At 37.6% G+C, this 25,290-nt stretch overlaps 1 protein-coding gene across 1 annotated transcript in view; it reads left to right on the forward strand.

Moving 5' to 3' along the window:
- The window catches only part of LOC150102774 (opioid-binding protein/cell adhesion molecule homolog), a 230,752-nt gene that overhangs the window by 176,431 nt on the left and 29,031 nt on the right, over nt 1-25,290 (forward strand). Inside the window, exon 4 of the mRNA XM_090398737.1 lies at nt 11,920-12,041. Within this exon, the coding sequence (XP_090254863.1) occupies nt 11,920-12,041 (122 nt within the window). The remainder of the gene's footprint in view (nt 1-11,919; nt 12,042-25,290) is intronic.

Consider the following 25,290-nt stretch of genomic DNA (forward strand, 5'->3'; position numbering starts at 1 on the left):
GACCACTTGTTACAGACCACATAGAAAACTGGCATCCCTTATCTGCTCCACCAAAGACCAACCACTTCCCCTAGACCTACCTGGTGTATACCAGGTCCCTTGGAGCCGTAAACTCTCCTACTTTGGCCAAACAGGCAGGACAGCAAATATCAGAATCTCAGAACACAAGGATTACATCCGATTTCACCAGTACAGCCACTCTGGGCTTGCAGACCACACTCTGGATACTCGCCACAGAATAAGATGGAAGAAAGCCACAGTAATACACCGCAGCAAGTTCAAGTATATGAAAGATTATTCATGGAATCAGCCTCGGCCCTTAGGAACATGCCAAACCTCGACAAATTTGGATGCATGAGACTGCCCCAAATTTGGGAAACTTTTATCAGAAGAACTTCAGCCCAAAGGCCAAGAACTTCCAATATAGCCCGCCAGGGGGCACCATCAGGACTTTAGGAAAATGCTAGCTTCCTAGATTCAGTCTCATTTGCTGTTATTAGTACTTGTGTGCACGTGTCTTTGTAGTAAGTTCCCAAGAAGATGGCAACGTGATGTTCGCCGAAATATCGGAAAGTATATATTAAAGTTTATTTAATCTATATTTCTAGTATACGCTGTCAATTCCTTAAATATTAGTTATCATGGAGTTTAATATGTACGATATTTCCATTCGTATTTTGTCAGCTATATTGGAGGGGGGGGGGGATTTTAGACCTCTTTCAGTGTGATAAATGAAATCTACTTTGTTAAATGACCTTGGTGCAATGAACATATTTCAGTTCTTTTTTCAAAAGTGAGAGTTCTCCTTTGTTAAAGATTTGTAGCTGGATTTGTTGATAACTTGGCTATGGTCCATTGGTGGTTGGTTACTCCTGATTTTGCTTGCAGGTGATTGACTGCTCCTTGTATTGTTAGTTTGTAATTCGCTGTTCCTCTGGGTATGGCATTCAGGTTGGCTTTGTTATTGTTTTAGTGCTTGATACTTTGCTATTAGTTTTTCTTTGTATGGCCATGGGCTCGCCACTCCCTCCCCCTCCCAGTTGCTAACTTCAATGTCTAACTCAGATATATTGATGATATTTTTGCCATTTGGCCCCATGACAGCAAAACATTCAATACATTCCTAAGTCACCTGAACAGATAACAGAAATGTATCCAATTCACCATTGAGATCGAAAACAACGATTCTCTTCCTTTTCTAAACACACTTGTCGTGTCTTCCATGAGGCTGTCTCTCCTTTGCAGTCTACCACACACACACACAGGCCAGTATATACATAAAAATTCATACCACCATCCAACACGAAAAATAAATAAATAAACACAAAAAATAGGGGTCATCAGTACCCTCAAATACAGAACCCTAACAATTTGCTCCAATGAACAGTCAAATAATTTGAAATTATTAGCCACACGTTTGTAAAAAATGGCTACAATAAAAAAATAGTTCACAAAATCCTCCAAAAAAATGCCATTAAAAGCAAAATAGATTATAAGTATGGCATAGCCATATCATACGTTAGGGGCATTTCAGAAAAAATAGATAGAACACTACTTAAATACAATATTAAGACAACCTTCAAACCCCTTGCAAAACTAAGAAATTTACTTAGCTCTTCCAAAGATCCTTTTCCATACTTTGCCCACCCAGGGGTTTACAAAATTCAATTTACTGTAACCTACATAGGGGTAACAGGATGCACCATCTCAATTAGAAAAGATGAACACAAATGCTACATTATATACCTCCACTATGGTAAAACATGCCTCTCAGACCACACACACACTCAGGATGTCACAGAATTGATTGTAAAGGCACCAACTCCCTTTACTGCATCAAAACCTGGTTTTGAAAGAAAATTCAAAGAAACCAGGGGTGATCACAAGGTTGAAGCAATGCAGGTCATATTTCCTCAATAGAGACCTCGATAAAGGTAGAAACCGGTATGGGTAGTACCCTTCCCATAATGCATAGCATTATACATGTCCGCAAGTAGATGTGCTTTGCATTATGGGATACTAAGGAAAGTGATCAGAACCTAGTCCACCTTTGCCATGAATTTCCCTCCGGTCCTGAAGATACTTCAGGCGAAACTTTTTTTGCTAATACTTGGATAAAGGATTAAACTAAATATATAATTTGTAGCCTAACCAAGTGAAAAAAAAAAAAAAAAAAACTTCCAACATCTTTCTCTAATCCAGAGTAATTTAATAGTAAGGTGCAACACCTTTTGGCAACTAGCATATGGAAATATGACTTCTGCATTGTTTCAACTTTGGTATCACCTCTGGGTCTGGCTCCCACTGAAGACACCAAAATAAGGTCGAAACCAGTCTGGGTAGTGTCCCTTCGCATAATGCATAGCATTATACATGTTCACAAGGAGATTATTATTATTAAGGAGTCCAAAGACTCATCGCGGGAGGACACATATTGTACAACTCTCAGTCTCCACCGAACCTCTACTACCAATCATCTACATCAGCACCATCTGCTGCCCACCGCCACCACAGCTAGTATTTTTTGTCTGTAGAGATGTGCTTTGCATTATGGGATACTAAGGAAAGTGATCAGAACTTAGTTCACCTTTGCCATGAGTTGTCACAGTGCTGAAGATATTTCAGGCACAAACTTTTTTTGCTTACACTTGGATAAAGGATTAAACTAAATATATAATTTATAGTCCAGCCAAGTGAAAAAAAAAAAAAAACTTCCTACATTATCAGGCTGATACAGGAAAGGGCCTAATCCAAACTGTTGCCACAGTGTGGGAAGAATGGAATTGTCCAAAATGTCATGATAGGCATTAGCATTTAAAGAACTGGATAGTGAAGCTAACATATCTAGTTCAAACCAGCCCAAGAACATTATGCTACTGTCTCCAAATTTCATGGGCAATACAAGACATTCTTGTAATTATTGTTCACCAGGCACCTGCCAGGTCCAGACGTCCCAATTGGATTGCCAGATTGTGTACCACGATTCATTGTTCAACAGCGCACCCTCTTCCACTGATCCACCATCCATTGATGGTGCTGTTTTCAATTTTCCAGATGACGCTGGGCATTTCCAGGTGTAATCAAGGACTTGTGAGCCACAGCACAACCAAGAAATCCATGGACAAACACCTGCTGGTGAATAGTTCTGTCACTGGCATCCATTCTGCATGGGCTCATACGGAAGTTGTTTATGATGGTTGCTAAGGCTGACTGGCAATTTACTGTTACAACACACTTGAGAGTTAACCAGTCCAGTTTCCTTTCATAACTTCCATCCCTGGAAGTTATGAAAGGAAACTGTGAGCAAGAGGGTGAGGAGTGGTTTCTTTGCGTGGAGGGTGGTTGAACCGTGGAATGCATTGCCTGATGGAGTGGTGAGATCGAGAATGGTCAGTGAGTTTAAGGAGTGGTATGATAGACTTTGTGTTTCTTAGGGGGGGGGGGGGACCTCCCCTCAATGAGTCTTGACAGACTTTATGTTCTTAGGAAGGACCTCCCACGATGAGTCTTTTGATTCCATGGAGGCCTGAATAATAATAATAATTTGTCAATTTCTTGGGTTTACCAGTGACAGGGAAGTGGTTTGGTGTTTCTGTTATGTTTCCACTTCACGATAACCTTGCTGACATTGTTGAAATATAAATTAAAGATGCTCAGAAATTATATTGTTGATTTCATCCTTTATCCAAGTGTAAGCAAACAAAGTTTGTGCATGAAGTAACTTCATGACTGGGTTACTTGTATATAGAGGTTACTGACTTTACATAAATTGCCTTAGCAATCCATAGTGCAAAGTACATATCCTTATGAACAAGTATAATGCTATGCATTATGGAAAGGGCCACTACCCAGATCGGTTCCCCTGTTTAAGTGCAGGGTTGCATCTCCAAAAACTCATGAGATCCCCTGGATCACCACTCAATATTGAGCGACCTGCAGGATCAAAAACTCAGAACTTAGCATCGTTCACCTCACTAACAGGCTCACCCTGTCACTGAAAACTTTCTGCTTTGGCTCTATCCTGTAGCAGGCTCACCCCACCACCGAGCAGAGCTGCTCATATTTCCCCAAGGGGGTAAAAGCAACAGCGTGCCTCAGTTAACTTCATGGGCCTACAGCATTGCCAATCCATTACCCCCCCCCCCCCCAAGACCTGGGTGACAGCTGTGCCTCAGTTAAAACTTCATGAGCTACAGCATTGTCATTCATTACCCAAGCTTCCAACTGGTTCTGACCTTTATTGAGGTCTCTTCAGTGGGAGCCAGATCATGAAGTGACACCAAGGTGGAAGTAATATAGAAGTCATATTTCCATATACAAGTAGTCAAAAGATGTCACACTTTATGACTAATATACTCTGGATTAGAGATGGATGCTGAAATGTTTTCCACTTGGTTATACTATAAATTAAAGATGCCAAGAAATTATATTCTTGGTTTCATCCTTTATTCAAGTGTAAGCAAACAAAGTTTGTGCATGAAGTAACTTCATGACTAGGCTACTGACTTCACATCAGTTACCTTAGTATCCCATAATGCAAAATGCAAAACACATATCCTTATGGACAAGTACAGTAAAACCCCTTTTTTACACTTTCCAGGGGACTGATGGAAAAAAGTGTACATAGCAGGATATGCAAAAAAACATTAAAAAAAGGCTAAAAGATGACTTACTGCTAGTATGTGAGTCTACATACTAGATTACAAATTTTAATAACTGAAAATAAATGAATTTGCAATTACTTACATTTATTTATTTTAAAAAAATCTTCAATTGTTGATTGTTTTTGCTTTTTCTGCACTCCTATAAGTTCCACCTGCCTCTCCACAGTTTATAAGGCATTAAATGCCCCATTGTCTCCTGATGCACTTCCAACATACCGCCTCAAAACAGAGATAGCTTCCATTTCTTCTTTACTAGTAGGGATGGTAGGTTCTTGATCACAGTCTTTTTCAACTACTTCTTCTTCTTCACCAAGGTGATTGGAAAGGATGTTTTCTACACTTGGTACTGTTGATGTAATCACATCAACATCAACACAGTCTTGAAATGAGGAAGACTCATCCATCATATACCAGTTGTTGGGCTGTGACATATCTTCTTCTTCCTCCTGTAGTTGTTCCTCCTCTTCCACAAACATAACTCCTACCTTCCGGAAACAGTCGGATATGGTTTCAGGAGTAACGTGCAACCATACTTTGGCCACATAATGCATGGATCAGGGATTGATATGATCATTTGTTTTGGGTCTATAACATTATCATGTATAAACACAGCTTTATCAACAAGCATTTTTCTATATTTCCATTTAAATGCATGGATGATGCCCAGATCTGATGGCTGAAGCTCACTTGTACAATTAGGGGGAAAGAACACTAATCTAATGTTTCTGAGCTGCAGATCTTCAGATCTTTAGGGTGTGCAGAACATTTGTCTAGCAGTAGTAGTATTTTGCAGTGATTTGCCCCCATTTTAGCATCCAGAGCATACATGGTGGATGTGAAGATGCTGCTGGTCATCCATGCTGTGCTGTTGGCACCATACTTAGTAGGCAGATTTTTCACATTCTTAAAACACCTTGGCTTTTTTAATTTACCAATTACCAGTGGAGGTAATTTTTCTGATCCATCAGCATTGACCATGAGCAAAACAGTTACCCTCTGCTTGCTGAGTTTTCCACTGTGATACTTCTCTCCTTTAAAACGCAATGTTTTACTTGGCAGAATATTATAAAAGAGTCCAGTTTCATCAACATTGAAAATATTTTTCGGCTCGTAGTCCTGAATAATAGTCTTTAGTTCATTTTTCCACTGGTTTACAGTTTCCCCTGCAACACTATTATTTTCTCCGGATGCTTGATTATACACAATATTGTGACGAGTCTTGAAACGATCAATCCATCCATTTGATACAGTAAAACCATTAATCCCCAACTCGCAGAAAATTCAAGGGCTTTCGCTCAGAGTATAGTACCATCGACTGGAATACCCAACGCCCTCGTAGAAACAAACCACTCCACCACAAGTTTACCCAATTCATTGTATGTCGATGTCCGGATATATTTTCGTTTTTTTTACATAGTACCAGATTGCTTTGCATTGAGTTCAGTGCTTGACCTGTTTTTTTACTATCGTGTTCAAAGTGGATATGGAGAGTCCAAGATATTTTGCTAAATGCACACGTGTTCCTGCATGCCAATCTATATGTTGCAGAATTGCCATCTTTTCTTCTACCAAAATACATTTTTTGTCTTTTTTCTCCATGTTACTAACATGGATTTTCTACCACTGCAACTTGAAAGCAACTATCACATGCTAAATTATGTAGCAGAAATTCTGCAATATTAATTCATACTGTGATTGAAAAATCACGGTATCGCTCATCACTACATCACTGCTGCAAACGTGCAAGTCACCATGATGGCGGAAACGAAACTACAGCCAAAAGCAACGCCATCTGGGAACAGAAATGCAGATTTCTGCAGAAATCGATTTGAATGAGAGGAAATCAATTCGAAAATCAGTATTGCCACCCGAGAAAAAAACGCAAATCACGGGAAATAACGTCCACATCAAGTTGTTAATGGCAAGAAAACAATATATCATAAGAATAGGCCTTAAGACGGGACCAACGGAAAATGATGTAAATGTCAGGAAAAAGTAAATTGCTGGAATGTAAAAATGGGGTTTTACTGTATAATGCTAGTAATGCGGACAATAGAACTCAATGTGGCAGAAATCTCTCAGACTGAATGACTGAACTTATGATCTCCAACTATCATACCACTTTTGAACAGACTCATCTCTTTTCGTCCAACTCATCCTGCCAGCAAAGAATGTCTATGCTGCTAATGCCAACTTGCCTGTGATTATATAGCATTGCAGACATGTATCTGCATCATACTGGCGAGGAACGTAGAGCTATGAGGGGGGGGGGCTGGACACTTTTGGCAACATAGTGTATACATTCAGTCCTCGACTTATGATATACAACTTATGACCTGTTATGTAGTCATCTCATTAATATATTCGCTGAATACCACTTCACTTCTGCAGCCCGTGGACCAGGGTGTTATTACTGCCTTCAAGACATTTCAAAAATAATATCTTGAAAGGTGAGAAAACTTTCAGAAACTTTTGGAATGAATATAATACCTTGCATTGTACAAAGAATGTAAATGCAGCATGGAGCAAGGTGATAGCAATGTGTATGAATTGTGTTTGGAAGAAGTATTCTTCCAAACACAATTATATTTGGTGACAAGATAAAGTATTCTATCTTGTCACCAAACTATTCTCCAATCCTATTCAGGATTTGAGAATAGTTTGGTGACAAAATAGTGCTGCTAGCTAAAGTGTTGGAGATCTTAGATCTTATAAAGATAGAAGCATAGAAAGTTGAAGACGAAAATGAAGAAAGAGGGGGAAAAAAAGTAGAATAACATGAGGAAAATGTTGCTTCCCTCCACTCAAAAAAGTTTACAGTGAAAAAATTGGCAGAGTGATTTGCCTTGTTAATATAGCAATTCAGTTGTTTGAGGAAATGGACCTCAACATGAAGAGATTTAGCAAAGTAGACACAGTTATACAAAGTGCTATGGCTTGCTACAGCAAAATTTATACAGAAAAGAAAAGGCCCATTGTTCAGACTGAATTAGATGTAATGTACACATTTTTAAAAAATCGCATTCCTGCTATCAGCTGATCCACTGAAGATGAGTCTAGGCCCTTCGTAACTTATGCATCTTGTGAACCATGCTCAGAACACTATGTTGCAGTTGCTGATTTTAAAAAATATGTTTTTGATACCCTACCCTCCCTCCTCCATTGAATTGTCCAATTAATAATGCAGCAGCTTTGAAGAATTACTCTTGCTCTAACAGAAAAAATGTACACTCATGCTTCATTATTTATGATAGTACAATACTGTATACAATAATTTTGATATAATTTGCGCATTGTATTATTTCACTATAAGTAAAGATTAAAATTAGTTTTAAAATATAACTGCACATTTCAGGAATGCTTATTGTTAACACATCCTTATGGTTCATATAGTGATTTTGGACTTTTTTTTCATAACATTTTCAAGTTACGGCACAATTGGAACATAATTGTTCCAATTGTGCCAGGCCTGGTTGGCCAAGTGGTAGTGTATCCGCTTTTCAGCCAAAAAGCTGCAGGTTTGAATCTTGCCATGGGCATGGATCTTTGTGATTGTCTTTGAAAATACTAGTGGTGGTGGTGGTGGGGGGCAGTAGATGGTGTTGGTGTAGATGATGCAGTTTGTTTGTGGATTAAATGGTGGAGATAGAGAGTTATAGAGTAGGTGCCCTCCCTCAGTGAGTCTTTGGACTCCTTGGAAGTGTTGTGTAATAATAACTCCCATTGTAAGGCGGTGACCCACTGGCTATATTGCCCACACACATAACAGGTTATAGAATGTATAGAAAACTGATGCTGTGTGTGCGCGCACAGAAGTTAAGAGTGGGAGGGAATCTGTTAATTCCCTTTTTTGAATAATTGAAGCATTTAGGAAATACTTCATGGGAAGGCTGTTCCAGAGAACAGAAATATATGAGATGAGCAGTTCAATTGTGAATGGATGTTGGACAATGCATGCTCATATTATTATAGAGTTAGTTAGAAATTAAGGTGGAGATTGATTAATGCCTATTCTGTGGAACAGCAGCCCTGAAGGTATTTGTAGAAAAACCACAGCACTAAAACATGCCATCCGTGATTTAGTGTTGGAGTGGATCTGTGTGTGAGCATCATTGGTTAGCCAAACTGCTCTCTTTTGCACAGCACTAGGAACTTTTTGATAGGTTTAGTTGTATCACACCATATATTAGAGCAATAATCTAAGGTTGAGGAATTTGCACAGAGTTAGTAGATGGACAGGAGAAAAGTAACATTTTGAGTGAAAAGGATACCAAGTGTTTGGAGACTGAGGAAGCTCTAGATGTGTTTGTCTCAGGAAAGGTTAGATGTAACATGAGTACAAGAAAAGAGATCTGGTCTCTTTTCTTGTACTCCACCTATTTTGGTGTTGGGGATTGTCATCGATGCTAGTCTGTTATAGATGCTAAATTTTTAACACCTCACTGTAGAATGGTGTTGAGATCAGTGTTTAGGAGATTGGTTATAGATGATTTTGAATCTTGATCTCTCATATGAGCAGGAGAAATTATTATTATTATTATTATGTAACACGCACAGGGAGTCCAAAGACTCATTGAGGGAGGACACCTACTCTACAACTCTCCACCAATTACAGCAAACCACATCATCTACACCAACGCCATCTACCGCCTACCACTACCACTGGTATTTCCACAGACAATCAAACATCCATGCCCACGGCGAGATTCGAACTTGCAGCCTTTTGGCTGGATAGTGGATACACTAACCACTCGGGCCAACCAGGCCTATCCTCAGCAAAATTATGAATAGTGTGTGATGTCAGAAAGATAAAGTCATTTATATATATAAGGAAAAGGGTAGATTATAGAACAGACTCCTGAAGCACACCTTCAGTAGTATTGAAATCTACACCATTCGACATTACATGCATGCAGCAAATGACCAGAGAGAGTGCCTCATTCCATGCTACACCTACAATCTGTCTCCTGAGCTCCTCATAATCACCAGCCTTGTAGTTCCACGTATACTCTTTTCTCACAGAGGTCTTCACACACTGCTGGCAACCACCCAGGTTGCCAGCAGTGTGTGAAGGTCAACTACCTCACTTTGAGGTAGTTGACCCTCAGAAACTCAAGAAACTCATTTTCTTTACTTCCAGTTGCTATCTCATCACCCAGTGTATATTGCCATAATTAAAATCGCCCATAATGATCACCCTTTTCTTATTTGCTTGGCTAATTTGATTATACATTTCATAGTCACTACCATCCACATTACCAGGTCTATAGCAACATCCAACCAAGTATTTCATTCTATTCACCTCTATCTCACACCATACTGCCTCAAAACCACTGGCACTATTTCTCTCTTGCGTCTCTACTTTGTATGGACATAACTCTTATTAAAAGGCCCTTATTAAAAGCTCATTCATTGCAACCTTGTCATCTCGGTTATTATCTTGATATCCAGTGGCTTTCTGGCAATACTGCAGAAAGACAAAATTGATCTCCATTAGCATTGCATTTTGATCCAAATTCCTTCCCCACTCCTAGGAGGAGTGGGGAAGGAAGACATATCTTTACTATCCAGATACAGCCTCTTTCCTTCATATATCTGTCCTTTATAAAATATACTAAAATTCAATAATAAATTTAGTTTAATCCTTTATCCAAGTGTGAGCAAACAAAGTTTGCACCTGAAAGTATCTTCAGGACTGAGGTAAGGTGGTACAACACCGGACAACTCGTTGCAAAGGTGAAGCAAGCTAACATCACTCCTATCTCAGTATCTCCCATAATGCAAAACACATCTCCTTGCAGATATGTCTAATGTTATGCATTAAGGGAAGGGCCACTACCCAGACTAGTTTCAACCTTTATTGAGGTCTCTTCAGTGGGAGGTCGAAACTAGTCTGGGTAGTGGCCCTTTCCTTAATGCATAACATTAGACATATCCGCAAGGAGATGTGTTTTGCATTATGGGAGATACTGAGATAGGAGTGATGTTAGCTTGCTCCACCTTTGCAATGAGTTGCCCAGTGTTGTACCACCTTACCCCAGTCCTGAAGATATTTTCAGGCACAAACTTTGTTTGCTCACACTTGTATAAAGGATTAAACTAAATTTATTATAGTCTAACCAAGTGAAAAATAAACTTTCAAATACTAAAATTCATCAACAGCTAGCTTTTTCTAGCTGTTGATGAATTTTTCTATATTTAAAGTGAAATATATGTGATTATGTTATTCACCAGACAAATGTTTTTTAGATGAGGTGTGACATGGCAAAAGAACAGTTGAGAAGCACTTTGGGCACTGTTTTTATGCCATATCACTTCTCACGCAGTGGCGTATTTAGGTATAGGCCGTATAGGCTCGAGAGGCAAATTTTGAGGGGCGGCGAAATTTCCAGGCTCTCATTTTTGTAATTATATTTATATTACAAATTTATGATATAAATAATTTATGCATGTAAATCAACATGTTCATTAAATATGGGTGGGGGGGGCACTTTCTGTGGGCCTAGGGGCAGGAAATACCTAAATATGCCACTGATCTCACATATTCATTTTTGCTTCGGATACTGCTTCTCACCTGAACAGTGGTTTATTCTGTGCAAATCTTATATCCATTCCAGTATGGAATACTGCTCCTGTGTATGGGGAAGTATTTTCAAAACTTTCAGACTTCTAGACTCCATTCATCAGCACAGTCTCTAGCTGATTGGTTCTTCCTCAAAACTTGTATCTGTAACTCCACCACACCTCAAAAACCCATTAAAGCCTAAGCAGTAATCAATCAGTATAAATGTTTAATAAATCTTCTTACTTAGTATACTAACTTATCCTTTATTTATTCATTTATTCCTGTTATTTTTCTTAGAGAGCAAATTATTTTCAGCAGCATTTCCAAGAAACTATAGGCATCTAAAAATGTCAGTAACCTTCTTCTGTCTGTCTGGCTTTTCCCATCCACAATACTGCCATACTGTAAGTTCTGAACTCATAGTACAGCAGTAACATAAGCAGAATTGACATGAAATATTCTATTAACATGCAGTATAGCATAATATGTGGAACTGAATATTTGTTACAAAATTTTAGCACATATATTAAGCACCCATCATTTGATTATTACTCCATTTTCTGATGACAAGAAATCCATGTTGAATGTAGAATGCTAGATTAAGAAGATTCAGTTGTGGTAATAAATTTAGCATTATATCTTAATCTTATCATATCTTAATGAGATTAACATAGCTTTTTCTTCCTGTAGTTCCTCCTCGTATACACCTAAATCCAGAAGATGGTCATATTGTTGTAAAGAAAGGTGAACCTCTCTCATTTTCTTGTAATGCTGAAGGTTTCCCTCAACCATCTGTTGTTTGGAAAGCAACTGTGAGTGGTTTACAGTATTTTAGATTAATTTTAATTAGTTTATTAGAACTTAAATTGTACATATTTGGTCTGATGTATTAAAATAAAGAACTTTTATTATTAAAAGACCAGAAGATAAATGATAAAATATACAAAGAGCCAACAAGTTTCACTAGCCACTGTCTAGCATTTTCAAGGCTGAACTGGTGTGTAAACAAATGCATTAAGTTATATTTCAAACATACACTTTAGTAACTGTTAGGCCGTTACATTTGATCATTCTGTTTGAAGGCGTGCATGTGTTCGAAAGCTTCAGTCAGATTCCGGTACATGACCACGTGTTGTGTAGTTTTTTGCATATTGTAATTCTGTTGAACTGAGAGAGATGATGAGATTTTTCCATGTCTTTAAGAATGATACCCTGATTTCTATTTAAATTATTGCCTGTGCATAGTACCACAGCTGCTTTTTTTAAAGTTCTGTATCTGTAGTCATTCTCAATGTAAGGCATAGAACTATTTTTCCAATCTATAATGTGATTTGATGTTGAGAAATGATGTGCTAAACCAGATGTGATGATTCTGTTATGATTGACATCCCCCACATGTTCCTTCTGTCTTATTTCAAAACTTCTAGAAGTCTGACCAATGTAAGAAAGGCCACACGTGCATGGAATTTCATATACTCCAGGACATTTGAAGAAAGGTACCTCATCTTTAGGTGATCTTAAGATTTGTCTGATCATGGTAGTTGGTTTAAAAACCACTCTGGTGTTATGAGCTTTTAACATTCTCGCCAATTTTGTGGAAACTGAATTAATATATGGAATGACAGCTGTGGACACATATTGGGGCACCATAACACGTTGTTGGTGGGTGTCTTTAAATAGCCATTTGTTTAAAATGTTAGAAGGGTATCCATTAAGAGATAGAGTGTTAGCTATTAGTGACAGTTCTCTCTGCACATCTGTTTCTTTTGAAATAGACCTTAAGACTCTATTACGGAGCATGTGAATGATGCTGTGTTTTTGTGATCTATGATGGTTGGACGAATAATGTAGATATCTACCAGTATCTGTGGGTTTCTTGTAAATGGACAGTTGGAAATTGTTATCTTCTCTCCTCACTATGGAAAAACTTGAAAAGGATATTCTTTCCACCATTGTACCAAAACCGTCAATTTGGTGGAGATATGTCGATGACATGTTCATCATCTGGAAAGATACCATGGAAAACCTTCTCGGGTTTCTGAACAAAATCAACTCACTACACAATAAGATCAAATTCACTATAGAACTAGAGAAGAACAAAGAACTTCCTTTTCTTGACATCCTAGTGAGGAGAGAAGATAACAATTTCCAACTGTCCATTTACAAGAAACCCACAGATACTGGTAGATATCTACATTATTCGTCCAACCATCATAGATCACAAAAACACAGCATCATTCACATTCTCCGTAATAGAGCCTTAAGGTCTATTTCAAAAGAAACAGATGTGCAGAGAGAACTATCACTAATAGCTAACACTCTATCTCTTAATGGATACCCTTCTAACATTTTAAACAAATGGCTATTTAAAGACACCCACCAACAACGTGTTATGGTGCCCCAATATGTGTCCACAGCTGTCATTCCATATATTAATTCAGTTTCCACAAAATTGGCGAGAATGTTAAAAGCTCATAACACCAGAGTGGTTTTTAAACCAACTACTATGATCAGACAAATCTTAAGTTCACCTAAAGATGAGGTACCTTTCTTCAAATGTCCTGGAGTATATGAAATTCCATGCACGTGTGGCCTTTCTTACATTGGTCAGACTTCTAGAAGTTTTGAAATCAGACAGAAGGAACATGTGGGGGATGTCAATCATAATAGAATCATCACATCTGGTTTAGCACATCATTTCTCAACATCAAATCACAGTATAGATTGGAAAAACAGTTCTATGCCTTACATCGAGAATGACTACAGATACAGAACTTTAAAAGAAGCAGCTGTGGTACTACGCACAGGCAATAATTTAAATAGAAATCAGGGTATCATTCTTAAAGACATATGGAAAAATCTCATCATCTCTCTCAGTTCGACAGAATTACAATATGCAAAAAACTACACAACACGTGGTCATGTACCGGAATCTGACTGAAGCTTTCAAACACATGCATGCCTTCAAACAGAATGATCAAATGTAATGGCCTAACAGTTACTAAAGTGTATGTTTGAAATATAACTTAATGCATTTGTTTTCACACCAGTTCAGCCTTGAAAATGCTAGACAGTGGCTAGTGAAACTTGTTGGCTCTTTGTATATTTTATCATTTATCTTCTGGTCTTTTAATAATAAAAGTTCTTTATTTTAGTTTATTAGAATTTAGAGATTTGCTGATATCATTAGCAGCCTGTAATGGAGAACTGTTTATTTATGTGAACTGTAATAAAGTGATGATTTGCAACTGTTGTATTATTGTGAAGTGAAAAAAATATTTGTGTTTTTAGTACTTCAGCTGTGGTGTGGTGTGGTGTGGTGCTCTTCATGTGGTATTTGTAGTTGTCCTTATGAGAGTGTATTTAAATCAGGAAGGCTAATTTCATCTCGCCACTGATTCTTGCCAAATAGAGAGAGAAAGAACGAGAAAGGGAGAGAGAGAGAGAGAGATTTACTACTGAATTTAGTAAATATATGGAGGGATAAACAAAACTAAACAAGTTTTTCATGTTTACTTTTGGCTCAATAGATATTTTACAGCTGCAGGCCATGAATAGGACTTCAGGTATCTGGTTGGGGGGGGGGGGTATCACGTGGAGTTGGCAGACTCATCATGGGAGGTTCATTCAGCTGACAACATATTTATCATATTGAATCTTAAAATCCTTACCATTTCTTGCATTAACAACAAATTCTGGTAATGCATTCCATTCATTGATAATTCTCCATGTGAAAAATCTACTCATCATACCCCCTCTTCACCACACTGTTACATAACTTCCAGGAATGGTCTTTGCTTTTTTTCCCTATGACCTTCTACTCTTTTTATAATCCCCATCTGGATTGATCTGATAAAATCCTCTCACTAACTTAAATGTCTCTATCATATCACCTCTTTTTCTCCTATTCACCAAACTCTGCAATCCACATTTCTTCAACCTCTCTCCATAGCCAGCATTCCAAAGACCTGATATTGTCTTACTAACTTGTCTCTGTACCTTCTCCAATATTTCCACATCCCACTGAAAACCAGGTGACCACATTTGAGCACGGTAGTCCAAGTGTGGTCTCACCAGTGTTTTATACAGTGGCACAACCATTTTCTTATTCCTATATGTTAGAGTACCAATTATCATAGCAGCAATGTGTCTGCTGCGATAAGAAATGCAAAGTCTTGCAATATGCCCTCTAAACTTCAGTCAACTGTCAATCATCACTCCCAAATCTCGAATCTTATTCACTTTCTGCAGTATGGCACCATCAATATAGTACACAGCCTTATATTTCTGCACTCCAAAATGCCCTTACTAATATTAAAACTACAACCCCCACTGCTCTTTCCAAGTCAAAAGGGTATTCAAATCTTCCTGAAAGGAATTAACATCAGCAGTGCTACTTATAATTCTCTCTAGCTTTGCATCATCTGCAAACAACTGAAAATCCCCATTCAGTCCACATACACAACTTGCTGGTATCATTCAGAGAGCCACTCTCAGATCCATCTAACCAATATACTATTTATTGTCATCCTCTGTAGCTTGTACACAACATATTTTGTGATAATCTATCAAACACTTTTGCAAAGTCCAAGAATAGCTCTGTATATGATTCTCCCTTATCTAACACACTCATTACCTTATCATAAAATGCAAGTAAATTGCTAAAACAAGACCTACCCTTTACACATCTATGCTGCCCATCATAAAGAATGCTATTTCCATCAACTTAATCTTGTATTCGATTCCTAACCAATCTCTCCAAACCGAATGCAACTGCAGTTATACAGACTGGTCTATAATTGGAAACTTCTGTCCTAGAACCATGTTTGTGGAGTGGTACTCTATTTTGCCTTCTTTTCGCTCCTTAGGAACCCTACCTGTTGCAAGACAACCAGGTCAAGCTGATAGTTGACTGTTTTGCACATTCCTTAAGAGTATGTGGTGATATGTCATCCATGTCCACAGTCTTATTAACATCTAACCCAATCAACACCTGATATACCTCTGCTTTTTTCACTTCAAATACTCCTAATACTTCCTCCCTTCTATATATTGCACTGCATCATTTATGCCAGTATGATATATTAAAAAAAAAAAAAAGGTTTTTAACACGGTTGTAAATTCCATAAAATTTTTAAATGAATACTAATAAAGTGGTTGTTGAATAATTCCACTATATCCGTTGCAACTGTCATTCTTATGCCATGACTATCCACCTGCCAACCTGTCATAAGTATTCTTTCTCTTGCTTGTTTACCATATAATGGAAAAATACCCTTGAGTTAACCTTGGTCTGACCATCCACTCTCCTCTCCACCTTTTCTTTCTTTACCATACTAGTCAGCTTCCTAGTCTGCACTTTATACTCTTCATGGATCTGATCACCACCAACTGTCTTGTACTTCCTCCATAACATTTTCTTTTCCAACACAGCTTGCTTAATTTCACTGATCATCTGTTTCACTTCTACTCTATTTACTCACTTAACCCTTGTTATGCAGTTATAGGTTGCTTGTGTCAGATACTGCCTTGTGAATTTCCATGCGCTGTCAACAGCTTTTCTGCTCAGCTCATCTACCCAACATACTCATACTAATTGACTGCAGCACTTCCCATAATAACTAGCTTTATACTTCCACATACATCCACAGTAAAGTGGATGACAAACAATATTAAACAGGAATTGCATGCGAAAAAGAGGCCATGGAAGAGATATAAGGAGACAGGAGAAGAGAAGATGCATGAAGAGTATAAGACACAGGCCAGAAGAGTGACTAGTATGGTAAGGAAGATGAAACTGGAATATGAGAGGAAATTAGCCCTAAGATCCAAAGAAAATCCTGGGGAATTTTTTAGATATGTGGCCAGTAGGAGAAGAAATGACTGTGGAAGAATGATATTGTGGGATAAAAATGGGAATAGAGTGACTGATGCAGAGGACATAGTAGAATTGTTCAATGAACACTTTATTTTAGTATTTCATCCTGGAGGAGTCAGTTTTAATGCTAGAGGGATAGGGCAGGTTCAAGGTTTAGAGGTACAGGAGGAGAGTGTGTTTCAAATACTGAGTACTCTGGATGTCAGTAAAGCTGTGGGACTGGATGGTATTTCACCACGAGTTTTGAGAGAATGTGCTAGGGAACTGACAGTGCTTTGACCTGGCTTTTCAATGAAAGTCTGGCTGCTGGAAAGGTGCCCATGGAATGGAAGGAAGGTAAGATAGTGCCATTGCATAAGGGCAGTAGCAGACTGGAAGTGTCTGATTATAGACCAGTTTGTGTGTCATCAGTAGTTAGTAAGATCTTGGAGAAATTAGTGGACGGTATACAGCATTGGGCAGATGAGGGTAATATTATCTGTGAGAGAGTCAACATGGATTTGTAAAGAGGCGCTTTTGTTTTACCAATATGCTAGCCTTTTATGATAAAGTTACAAGAGCATTAGATGAGGGAAAGGCATATACTGCCATTTTCTTAGAGTTAGCCAAGGCATTTGACAGGGTGCCACATGATAAGCTGATATTTAAGTTGCAGCGCATGGGTCTGGATGTCAGATTGGTCAACTGGATTCAGGATTGGCTGTCCGATAGGTATCAGAGAGTTGTGTATGGTGGTGCAGTTTCAAGGAAGCAGGGAGTTACAAGTGGGGTCCCACAGGGTTCAGTACTGGGACCTACATTGTTTAACCTTTATATCAATGACATTGTCAGTGGATTGCAAGGGGATATTCAGTTGTTTGCAGATGATGCGAAGCTGGGAAGGATTATTAGTAATAGTGCAGATGCAGCAGCCCTGCAAGAGGATTTGAATAAGCTAGATATATGGGCAAATGAATGAGGATGTCGGTTTAATGCAGCAAAATGTAAGGTCTTGAGGTTCGGGAAACATTGAGGAGACAAGAGTTCTGGGGTTGATAGTTGATAGAAACCTGAAATTTAGGGGACATATTGCAAAGGTGGTGAAGATAACACAGAGGATTGCTGCAATAATGAGAAGGACACTGAGCTGCAGAGATAAAACAGTTATCATTCTGTTGTATAAGACCCTGATCAGACCACACTTGGACTATTGTTCTCAGATTTGGTCCCCAGGATTTGAAGGGGATAAATTAACTGTGGGAAGGGTACAAAGATGGTTTCAGGACTGTACAATGATAGTTATGAGGATCGGCTGAGGGAATGTGGACTGCAGAGTTTGGTGGATAGAAGAAGGAGAGGTGATATGATTGAGACTTTTAAACTGTTGAGAGGTGGTTACAGGGTTGACACTGGGGAGTTCTTTCGCTTGGTTGAACAGCGGGAAGGAGTGATGACAAGAGGCCATCCCTGGAAGTTACGAAAGGTGTGAGCAAGAGGGTGAGGAGTGGTTTCTTTGCATGGAGAGTGGTTGATCCATGGAATGCATTGCCTGATGGAGTGGTGAGAGCGAGAATGGTCAATGAGTTCAAGGAGTGGTATGATAGACTTTCTTAGGTGGGGGGACCTCCCCTCGATGAGTCTTGATAGACTTTGTGTTTCTTAGGAAGGACCTCCCCCGATGTGTCTTTTGACTCCATGGAGGCCTGAATAATAATAATAATGATATCCAATTTTGTCAGTAATCTTTTCTTGTTTTACCACTTCTCAAACACTATACTTGTTAACAAGTATATCTTGTCATTAACTCATTAACAAGTATATCTTGTAAAGTTATCACCAAATCCAAAACTTTAAAGCTTCTAGTTACCTCAGCCATATGCTGCTTAAGATATTTATGTTAAGCAGCATGTGACTGAGGTAACTCAGAAACTCACTCTCCTTGTTCTGATACACTATCTCCTCCTTCCATTCTATATTCCTGTAATTAAAGTGTCCCATCAGGATCACCTTCTTTTTACATGCCCATCCAATTTGCCTAAACATTTTACTATCAGTGTTCTCTACATTACCTGGCCTATAATAGCATCCAGTTTGATATACTAGCATGTTAATTTCTACTTTACACCACAAAGATTCAAAATCTGTGTATGTACTATAAACTTTCACACTTTGTGGACACAGTTCCAATGCAATCATCAACATCACTCTCTCCTCCTCTTTTCACGTTCCTATCCTTTTGAAAAAATACATATGATTCTATTTCTATTCTCAACATCACATCCCCCTCATACTACCAAGTTTCACTTATTCCAATTATCTTTGAGCATACTGACTCAGTCAATGCAACAAATTCAGCTCTCTTGTTTTGAATAAATGTGTATAAACATAACAGTCCCTGTGTCTGAGGCCATTCTACCAGCACAAACATTCTCTATTGTAGCTGCTATACCATACCTCTCTCTTTGGTCTGACCACTCCAGTTTCCCTGATTCTGACTCTGATTTCCATTCCTACCTGTCTCATCCTCACTTTATGCATTCCATCACCATGTGCTGCTGTTGCAACCACATCTTCAACCTCATATCCCTCTTCTTCCTGTTGTATCATTTACTACATTAACTTATTGACTCTGTGCCTTCTCAGAAAACAATAGCTTTTCTAAATGCCCAACACCAAATCTATTCAAATGCGATCCATCAACTTTAAGCCATTCCAACTTTCCTTCAAATTCACTCCATAGATTTACAAACTTGAACCCCCTTTGTCTCACACAAGTCAGCCATCTTACTATTCATTATCTCTGCTCTCCTCAATTTACTGTTGTCATATCTGTGCAACATGCTAATGACTTTTCCAACAATACTATTATCCTTTTCCTGCCATGATAACTTCCTCAAGTTTCTATCAACATTCTTTTTTTTTTTCCCAACTAAGTCATTTGTGCTCACAGCTACCACTAATTTTGATGCCCAATCTTTCATTTTCTTCAGCGCATCAGTTATTTGTTTCATGTTTTGGATGAATAAAATCACTTTAATCGGTACAATTCACCCCCCCCTCCCAGAAATGGTAATTGTTTTTTGTTATTTCAAAGTAGCTCCATCTGCTACACTCTTAAGGTTTTATTCTGAGGTTGTGTGGTAACTTAGTCTTTTTAAATTTTATGCAAGTCTTAAAAGCTATTTTTGGTAAATTCATCTATGTTTCATGTTAAGTGGATAATAACAGAATTTCTTCATGAATCAGTACGTCACAGTCATAGTCAGCAGTTTCCCTCATACTCTTACTCTCTTCTGATGACAAATAGTGCTGTATAAACAATATTATAAGCACACATGAGAAAGAAGGAAATTAATTTCTGCTTTCCATATCAGTGGGATAGTTGAGCACAAAAATTAGAGTGAAAAAGTGACAAGGAGAAACAAAATAACTTTGACTTTTTTAATAATTAAGAAGAGGAATAATTAATAATTATTTTAATAATTACATATCTCTAAAACAGCTAAAAGTTTGAGTATTTAAGAATTTGTGACAGCTCTGTGGTGGAGAGCATCCTTTCTCCCCTCATGTGCCTAAAATACCCAAGAAATGACAGCAGTTTTAATAAACAGTAATTTATTAAAAAAGGGTGGCACACCATTTGGCAACTCCTATAGGTGGAGATGACCTGCTAATGCTTCTGCCTGACATCTCCACTTGGGCCTGGCTCCCACTGAAGAGACCTCAATAAAGGTCGAAACTAGCCTGGGTTGTGGCCCTTCCCTTAATGCATAACATTAGACATATCCGCAAGGAGATGTGTTTTGCATTATGGGAGATACTGAGATAGGAGTGTTGGTAGCTTGCTCCACCTTGCAAGGAGTGACCTGGTGATGTACCACCTTACCCCAGTCCTGAAGATACTTTCAGGCGCAAACTTTGTTTGCTCATGCTTGGATAAAGGATTAAACTAAATTTATTAAACTGTAAAGCATATAAAGTAATACATAATAAGGGTGTGACTAATAGAAAGCAGTATATGGTGAAGGTTAATCTAGGAGAATACCCGTGATTGGTATGCTACATGGTTCAGTCCTTCAGTGATGTCCGCTTAATATGTACACATTAGTGATATTAGGTGTAATATGAGTGTGAATATTGACTTGCTACTGTAGATTATAAGCTGGAGAGGACAGGATACAAGGAAATGAACTGATGAGATCTTTTACGGGGATTTAATAATGATTGTCATGTTGCAAAGTTTGGCTATGCATTTTGGAGTGAGGGGATCACAAGTTATGTATTATATTGATAGATTCCATTGGGATCTAGGAATTTGGAAAAGGGGGTTTGAAATTTCAGAGCATACTGCAAAAGTGGGTGAAATAGCATCTAGGATTACTTGGATATTGAAAAACGCTGATGAATAGGGATTAGGAAGTTATTCTTCTTTATGAAGCATTGATATAATCACATCTAGACTACTGAGTACAGTTTTGGTTGCTTGGTTTCTTGCAGGGATGGTGTTTCTTGCAGAAAGTGGTGGATAGGATTTAGAGGTGCAGGATCAAGATGATAACTGGTCTGTGGAGTGCTCACTATGGGAATAGATTAAACATTTATAGGCTGCATCATTTGTTTGACACAAAAGAAAGTAATAGGATAAATGTAAAAGGAATTTTTAATTTTTCATCATCAGTTTTCTGATATGTATCCTCAAAGGATATACAGGATATGATGAGAGTATTGCATGATTAAGTTAACATTATTAGTCATCTCTTATCAGCAGTTTTCCTCCAAATTAGTCCATTGTTTCTCAATATTGAAATATTGTCATATCTGATATTTCTGTCTTCTAGGGTATTTTTGATTGAATCAATCCACCTAGATCTTAGTGTTGCTCTCAGTCTTTTTTCTGTCATCTTGGCATAAACACCTCTTCTGCTAACATTTCCTATTCTTGTTGTGACCATATCATCTTAAATTAGCTCGGCCCACACATTCTTCACTGCTAGCAATGTTAAGATACGAGGGTGGTCTGAAAGTTCTTGGCCTCGACCATAGATGGCAACACTTATTGTATACACCTGACAGTAACCAATTTTCCTTAAAAATTAATATCCTCCAATATGCAGATGACATGCCTAGTGTCCATTAATGATAAAATACAGCCTACACAAATATGCAACACGACATTAAAATGGTCATTAGCTGGCCTACTGAAAATAGCATACACGTAACATTTTGAAAAAAAAAAACCTAATCACAGTCCAACATCCGTCTTCATACACAGCTTCAATCCTATTAAAAACCATAACAATGATACAAGGGAAAACACACAATATCTCGGACTTCACTTCGATGATGATCTGAACTGGAATAAGCATATAATTATATCTTCACAACAGACTCCAGATACTAGCAAGCACACTGCAGATTGAAATACATTGCTGCCACATACACAAAAATACTAATCTATGAGGAATTGTGTGAAAACACATAGGATATGCAGTTGTAATGTATTCAGTGCAGAATACAAACTTAACATATTACAATAATTGCAATATATAATAAAATAATGATCTGGTAACAAACAGAACTTCCACAATCATACAGGTTGCACTGACAGAACCAGTGGCGGCCGGTGAAAATTTTAAGTAGGGGAGCTGCATATACAAAAAAAAAAAAAAAAAAAAAAATTCTAATCAGTAACGAATTTATTAATAAGTAAATTTACATATTAAAAACTGCTTTATTAAAAATATTTCATCCTCACCATGAACAAACACCAATAATAAAAGTTTTGTATCGATAGCAATGAAAAGCACAAACTAATATCGGCGTTAGATCGCAGTGCATTTGTTTTGTGTAACGATAATTGAAAAAATATAATTCTTTTCATATTTTCAACAGTGACACTCATCATAATTCAGCCTTGTATCTATAATAAATAAATAATTATATGTTATTTTAACAAAATAAAATAAGATTTACAAAAAAAATAGTCCACCACAAAACCGCGGCAATAATAAACGTTTCATATCTCACAGAAATAACAAGCATGGGCATAAGATACACTGCCCAAGTGGCAGTGTATCTAATGACGTAACGTGCAATGATAAGGCAAACTAATATCGGCATTTGTTTCGTGTAACGATAATTGAAAAAACATTATTCTTTTCATATTTTCAACAGTGGCACTCATCATAATTCAGCCTTGTATCTATAATAAATAAATAATTATATGTTATTTTAACAAAATAAAATAAGATTTACAAAAAATAATTCACCACGTACATGCACCAATAATAAACGTTTCATATCTCACAGAAATAAGGCACGTAAATACTAAAAATACACTGCCGCTTGAGGAGTTGCAGTTGGGAATGACGTAATGTGCAATGACAAGCGCAAATTATCAGCATTAGATCGCAGTGCATTTGTTTTGTAATCTAAAGCATTAATCGAACAATTCCAATTATTAACTATTCAATCAATGTCAAAACATAAGCTGTAACCTTTAACATGTTGTATTGCATTTATATAATGTTGTAAGCATTGTTATTATTTATAAACACAAACAAAGTTTAATTTTTTCATTTTTTTCCTTGGGGGTGCTGCAGTGTCGCAGTGCTTATGTACGGGCTGCCACTGGATAGAATGCAAAATGCAATGAAACACTTACGCCGCTTCACAGTCATGCTAAAATACTTTTTTCAGTACTGACTACAGAAAATCCAGCATATATTACATAATGAGACTGCAGCCAACAAACTACATCACATATGAGTTTTATACGAAGGGTGGTCCGAAAAGTTCTCGGCCTCAACCATACATGGAAACATTATCAGCATCCATGATAAGCATCCATGTGAAATTGCAAGTCATTTTATCAAGTAGTTTGTTTTATACAGTTGTCTGTATCCTGACAATTGACATGGATAAAATTCGGTATCATTTGGTTATAAAATTCTTTGTAAAAGAAGGCTTGATGGCAAAAGAAATTCATTCAAAGTTCATAAAAATTTATGGGCACTCCTCTCTTTCGTTTTCAACAATTAAGAAATGGGCTGCCGAGTTTAAACGTGGCCACACCAGCCTTGAAAATGATCCACATGAAGGACGTCCAAAAAGTGTAGCAATGCCAGAAATCATTGATCAAGTGCACGATATGGTATTGGATGGCCAGCGAGTCAAAGTGCGTGAAATTGAGTGTTTTATCAAGAATAAAACTGATTTTGTGTGTCAATTTATTACTATGGATGAGACTTGGATTCACCATTACACACCAGAATCCAAATATCAGTCAAAACAGTGGACAGAAGCAGGTTGTTTAGCACCAAAGAAGACAAAGTCAGTTGCATCAGCAGGAAAGGTCATGGCATCGGTGTTTTGCGATGCTAAAGGCATATCTTGAAAAGGGCAAAACAACAACTGGGGAAAATTATTCCGATCTTTTAACCAGACTAGACGAATAAATTCATGAGAAAATACCAAGTTTACAGAAGAACAAAATCATCTTTCATCTGGACAATGCACCTACCTGTCCACAAAGGTGTTTTGGCAATGGGAAAATTAAGGGATTGCACTATGAATTGTTGGAACATCCACCCTATTCCCCAGATTTGGCTTCCTCTGACTTCTATCTCTTCCCAAAAGTAAAAATCTTCCTCGCTGGGTCAATGTTTTTCTTCGAATCATGAGATGATTGCAGCTGTAGAGGGCTATTTTGCAGATCTTGCTGAGAACCACTACAGGGATGATATAATGGTGCTGGAGTATTGCTGGAATAAACGTATTAGTCTTAAGGGAGATTATGTTGAAAAATAAAAATAAATTTGATATTATAAATTCGTTTTTTCACTGTTAGATCGAGAACTTTTCAGACCACCCACGTAAAACACATTCTCATTTATATCATCCTAGTTTTCTTTATTCAAAACAAAATTTTCCCCATCAATCTTATTCCTTTGTTGTTATTTCTCACATAATGCTTTCATTATTAACTTCTCCATTCTCTCCAGCTCATCACGCTTTGCATTATGAATAACTAACCTAAACCTTCCAATCTTCTCTTATCACTTCTATATTACCATACTTCTCTTTTGTTTCTTCATCTTTCCGATTTTACTTTTTACTAATTTTGTATGTCTTCCACATCACTATCACCTTTTTTCAGTTTGGCACCTTCATATAATTTTTATTTTCATTCCTAGCAGTCTGTG

The sequence above is a fragment of the Typopeltis vanoorti genome, chromosome 10, assembly GCF_054136105.1.
Source record: "Typopeltis vanoorti isolate ZY-2024b chromosome 10, IOZ_Tvanoo_1.0, whole genome shotgun sequence".
In the NCBI taxonomy this organism is placed as follows: Eukaryota; Metazoa; Arthropoda; class Arachnida; order Uropygi; family Thelyphonidae; genus Typopeltis; species Typopeltis vanoorti.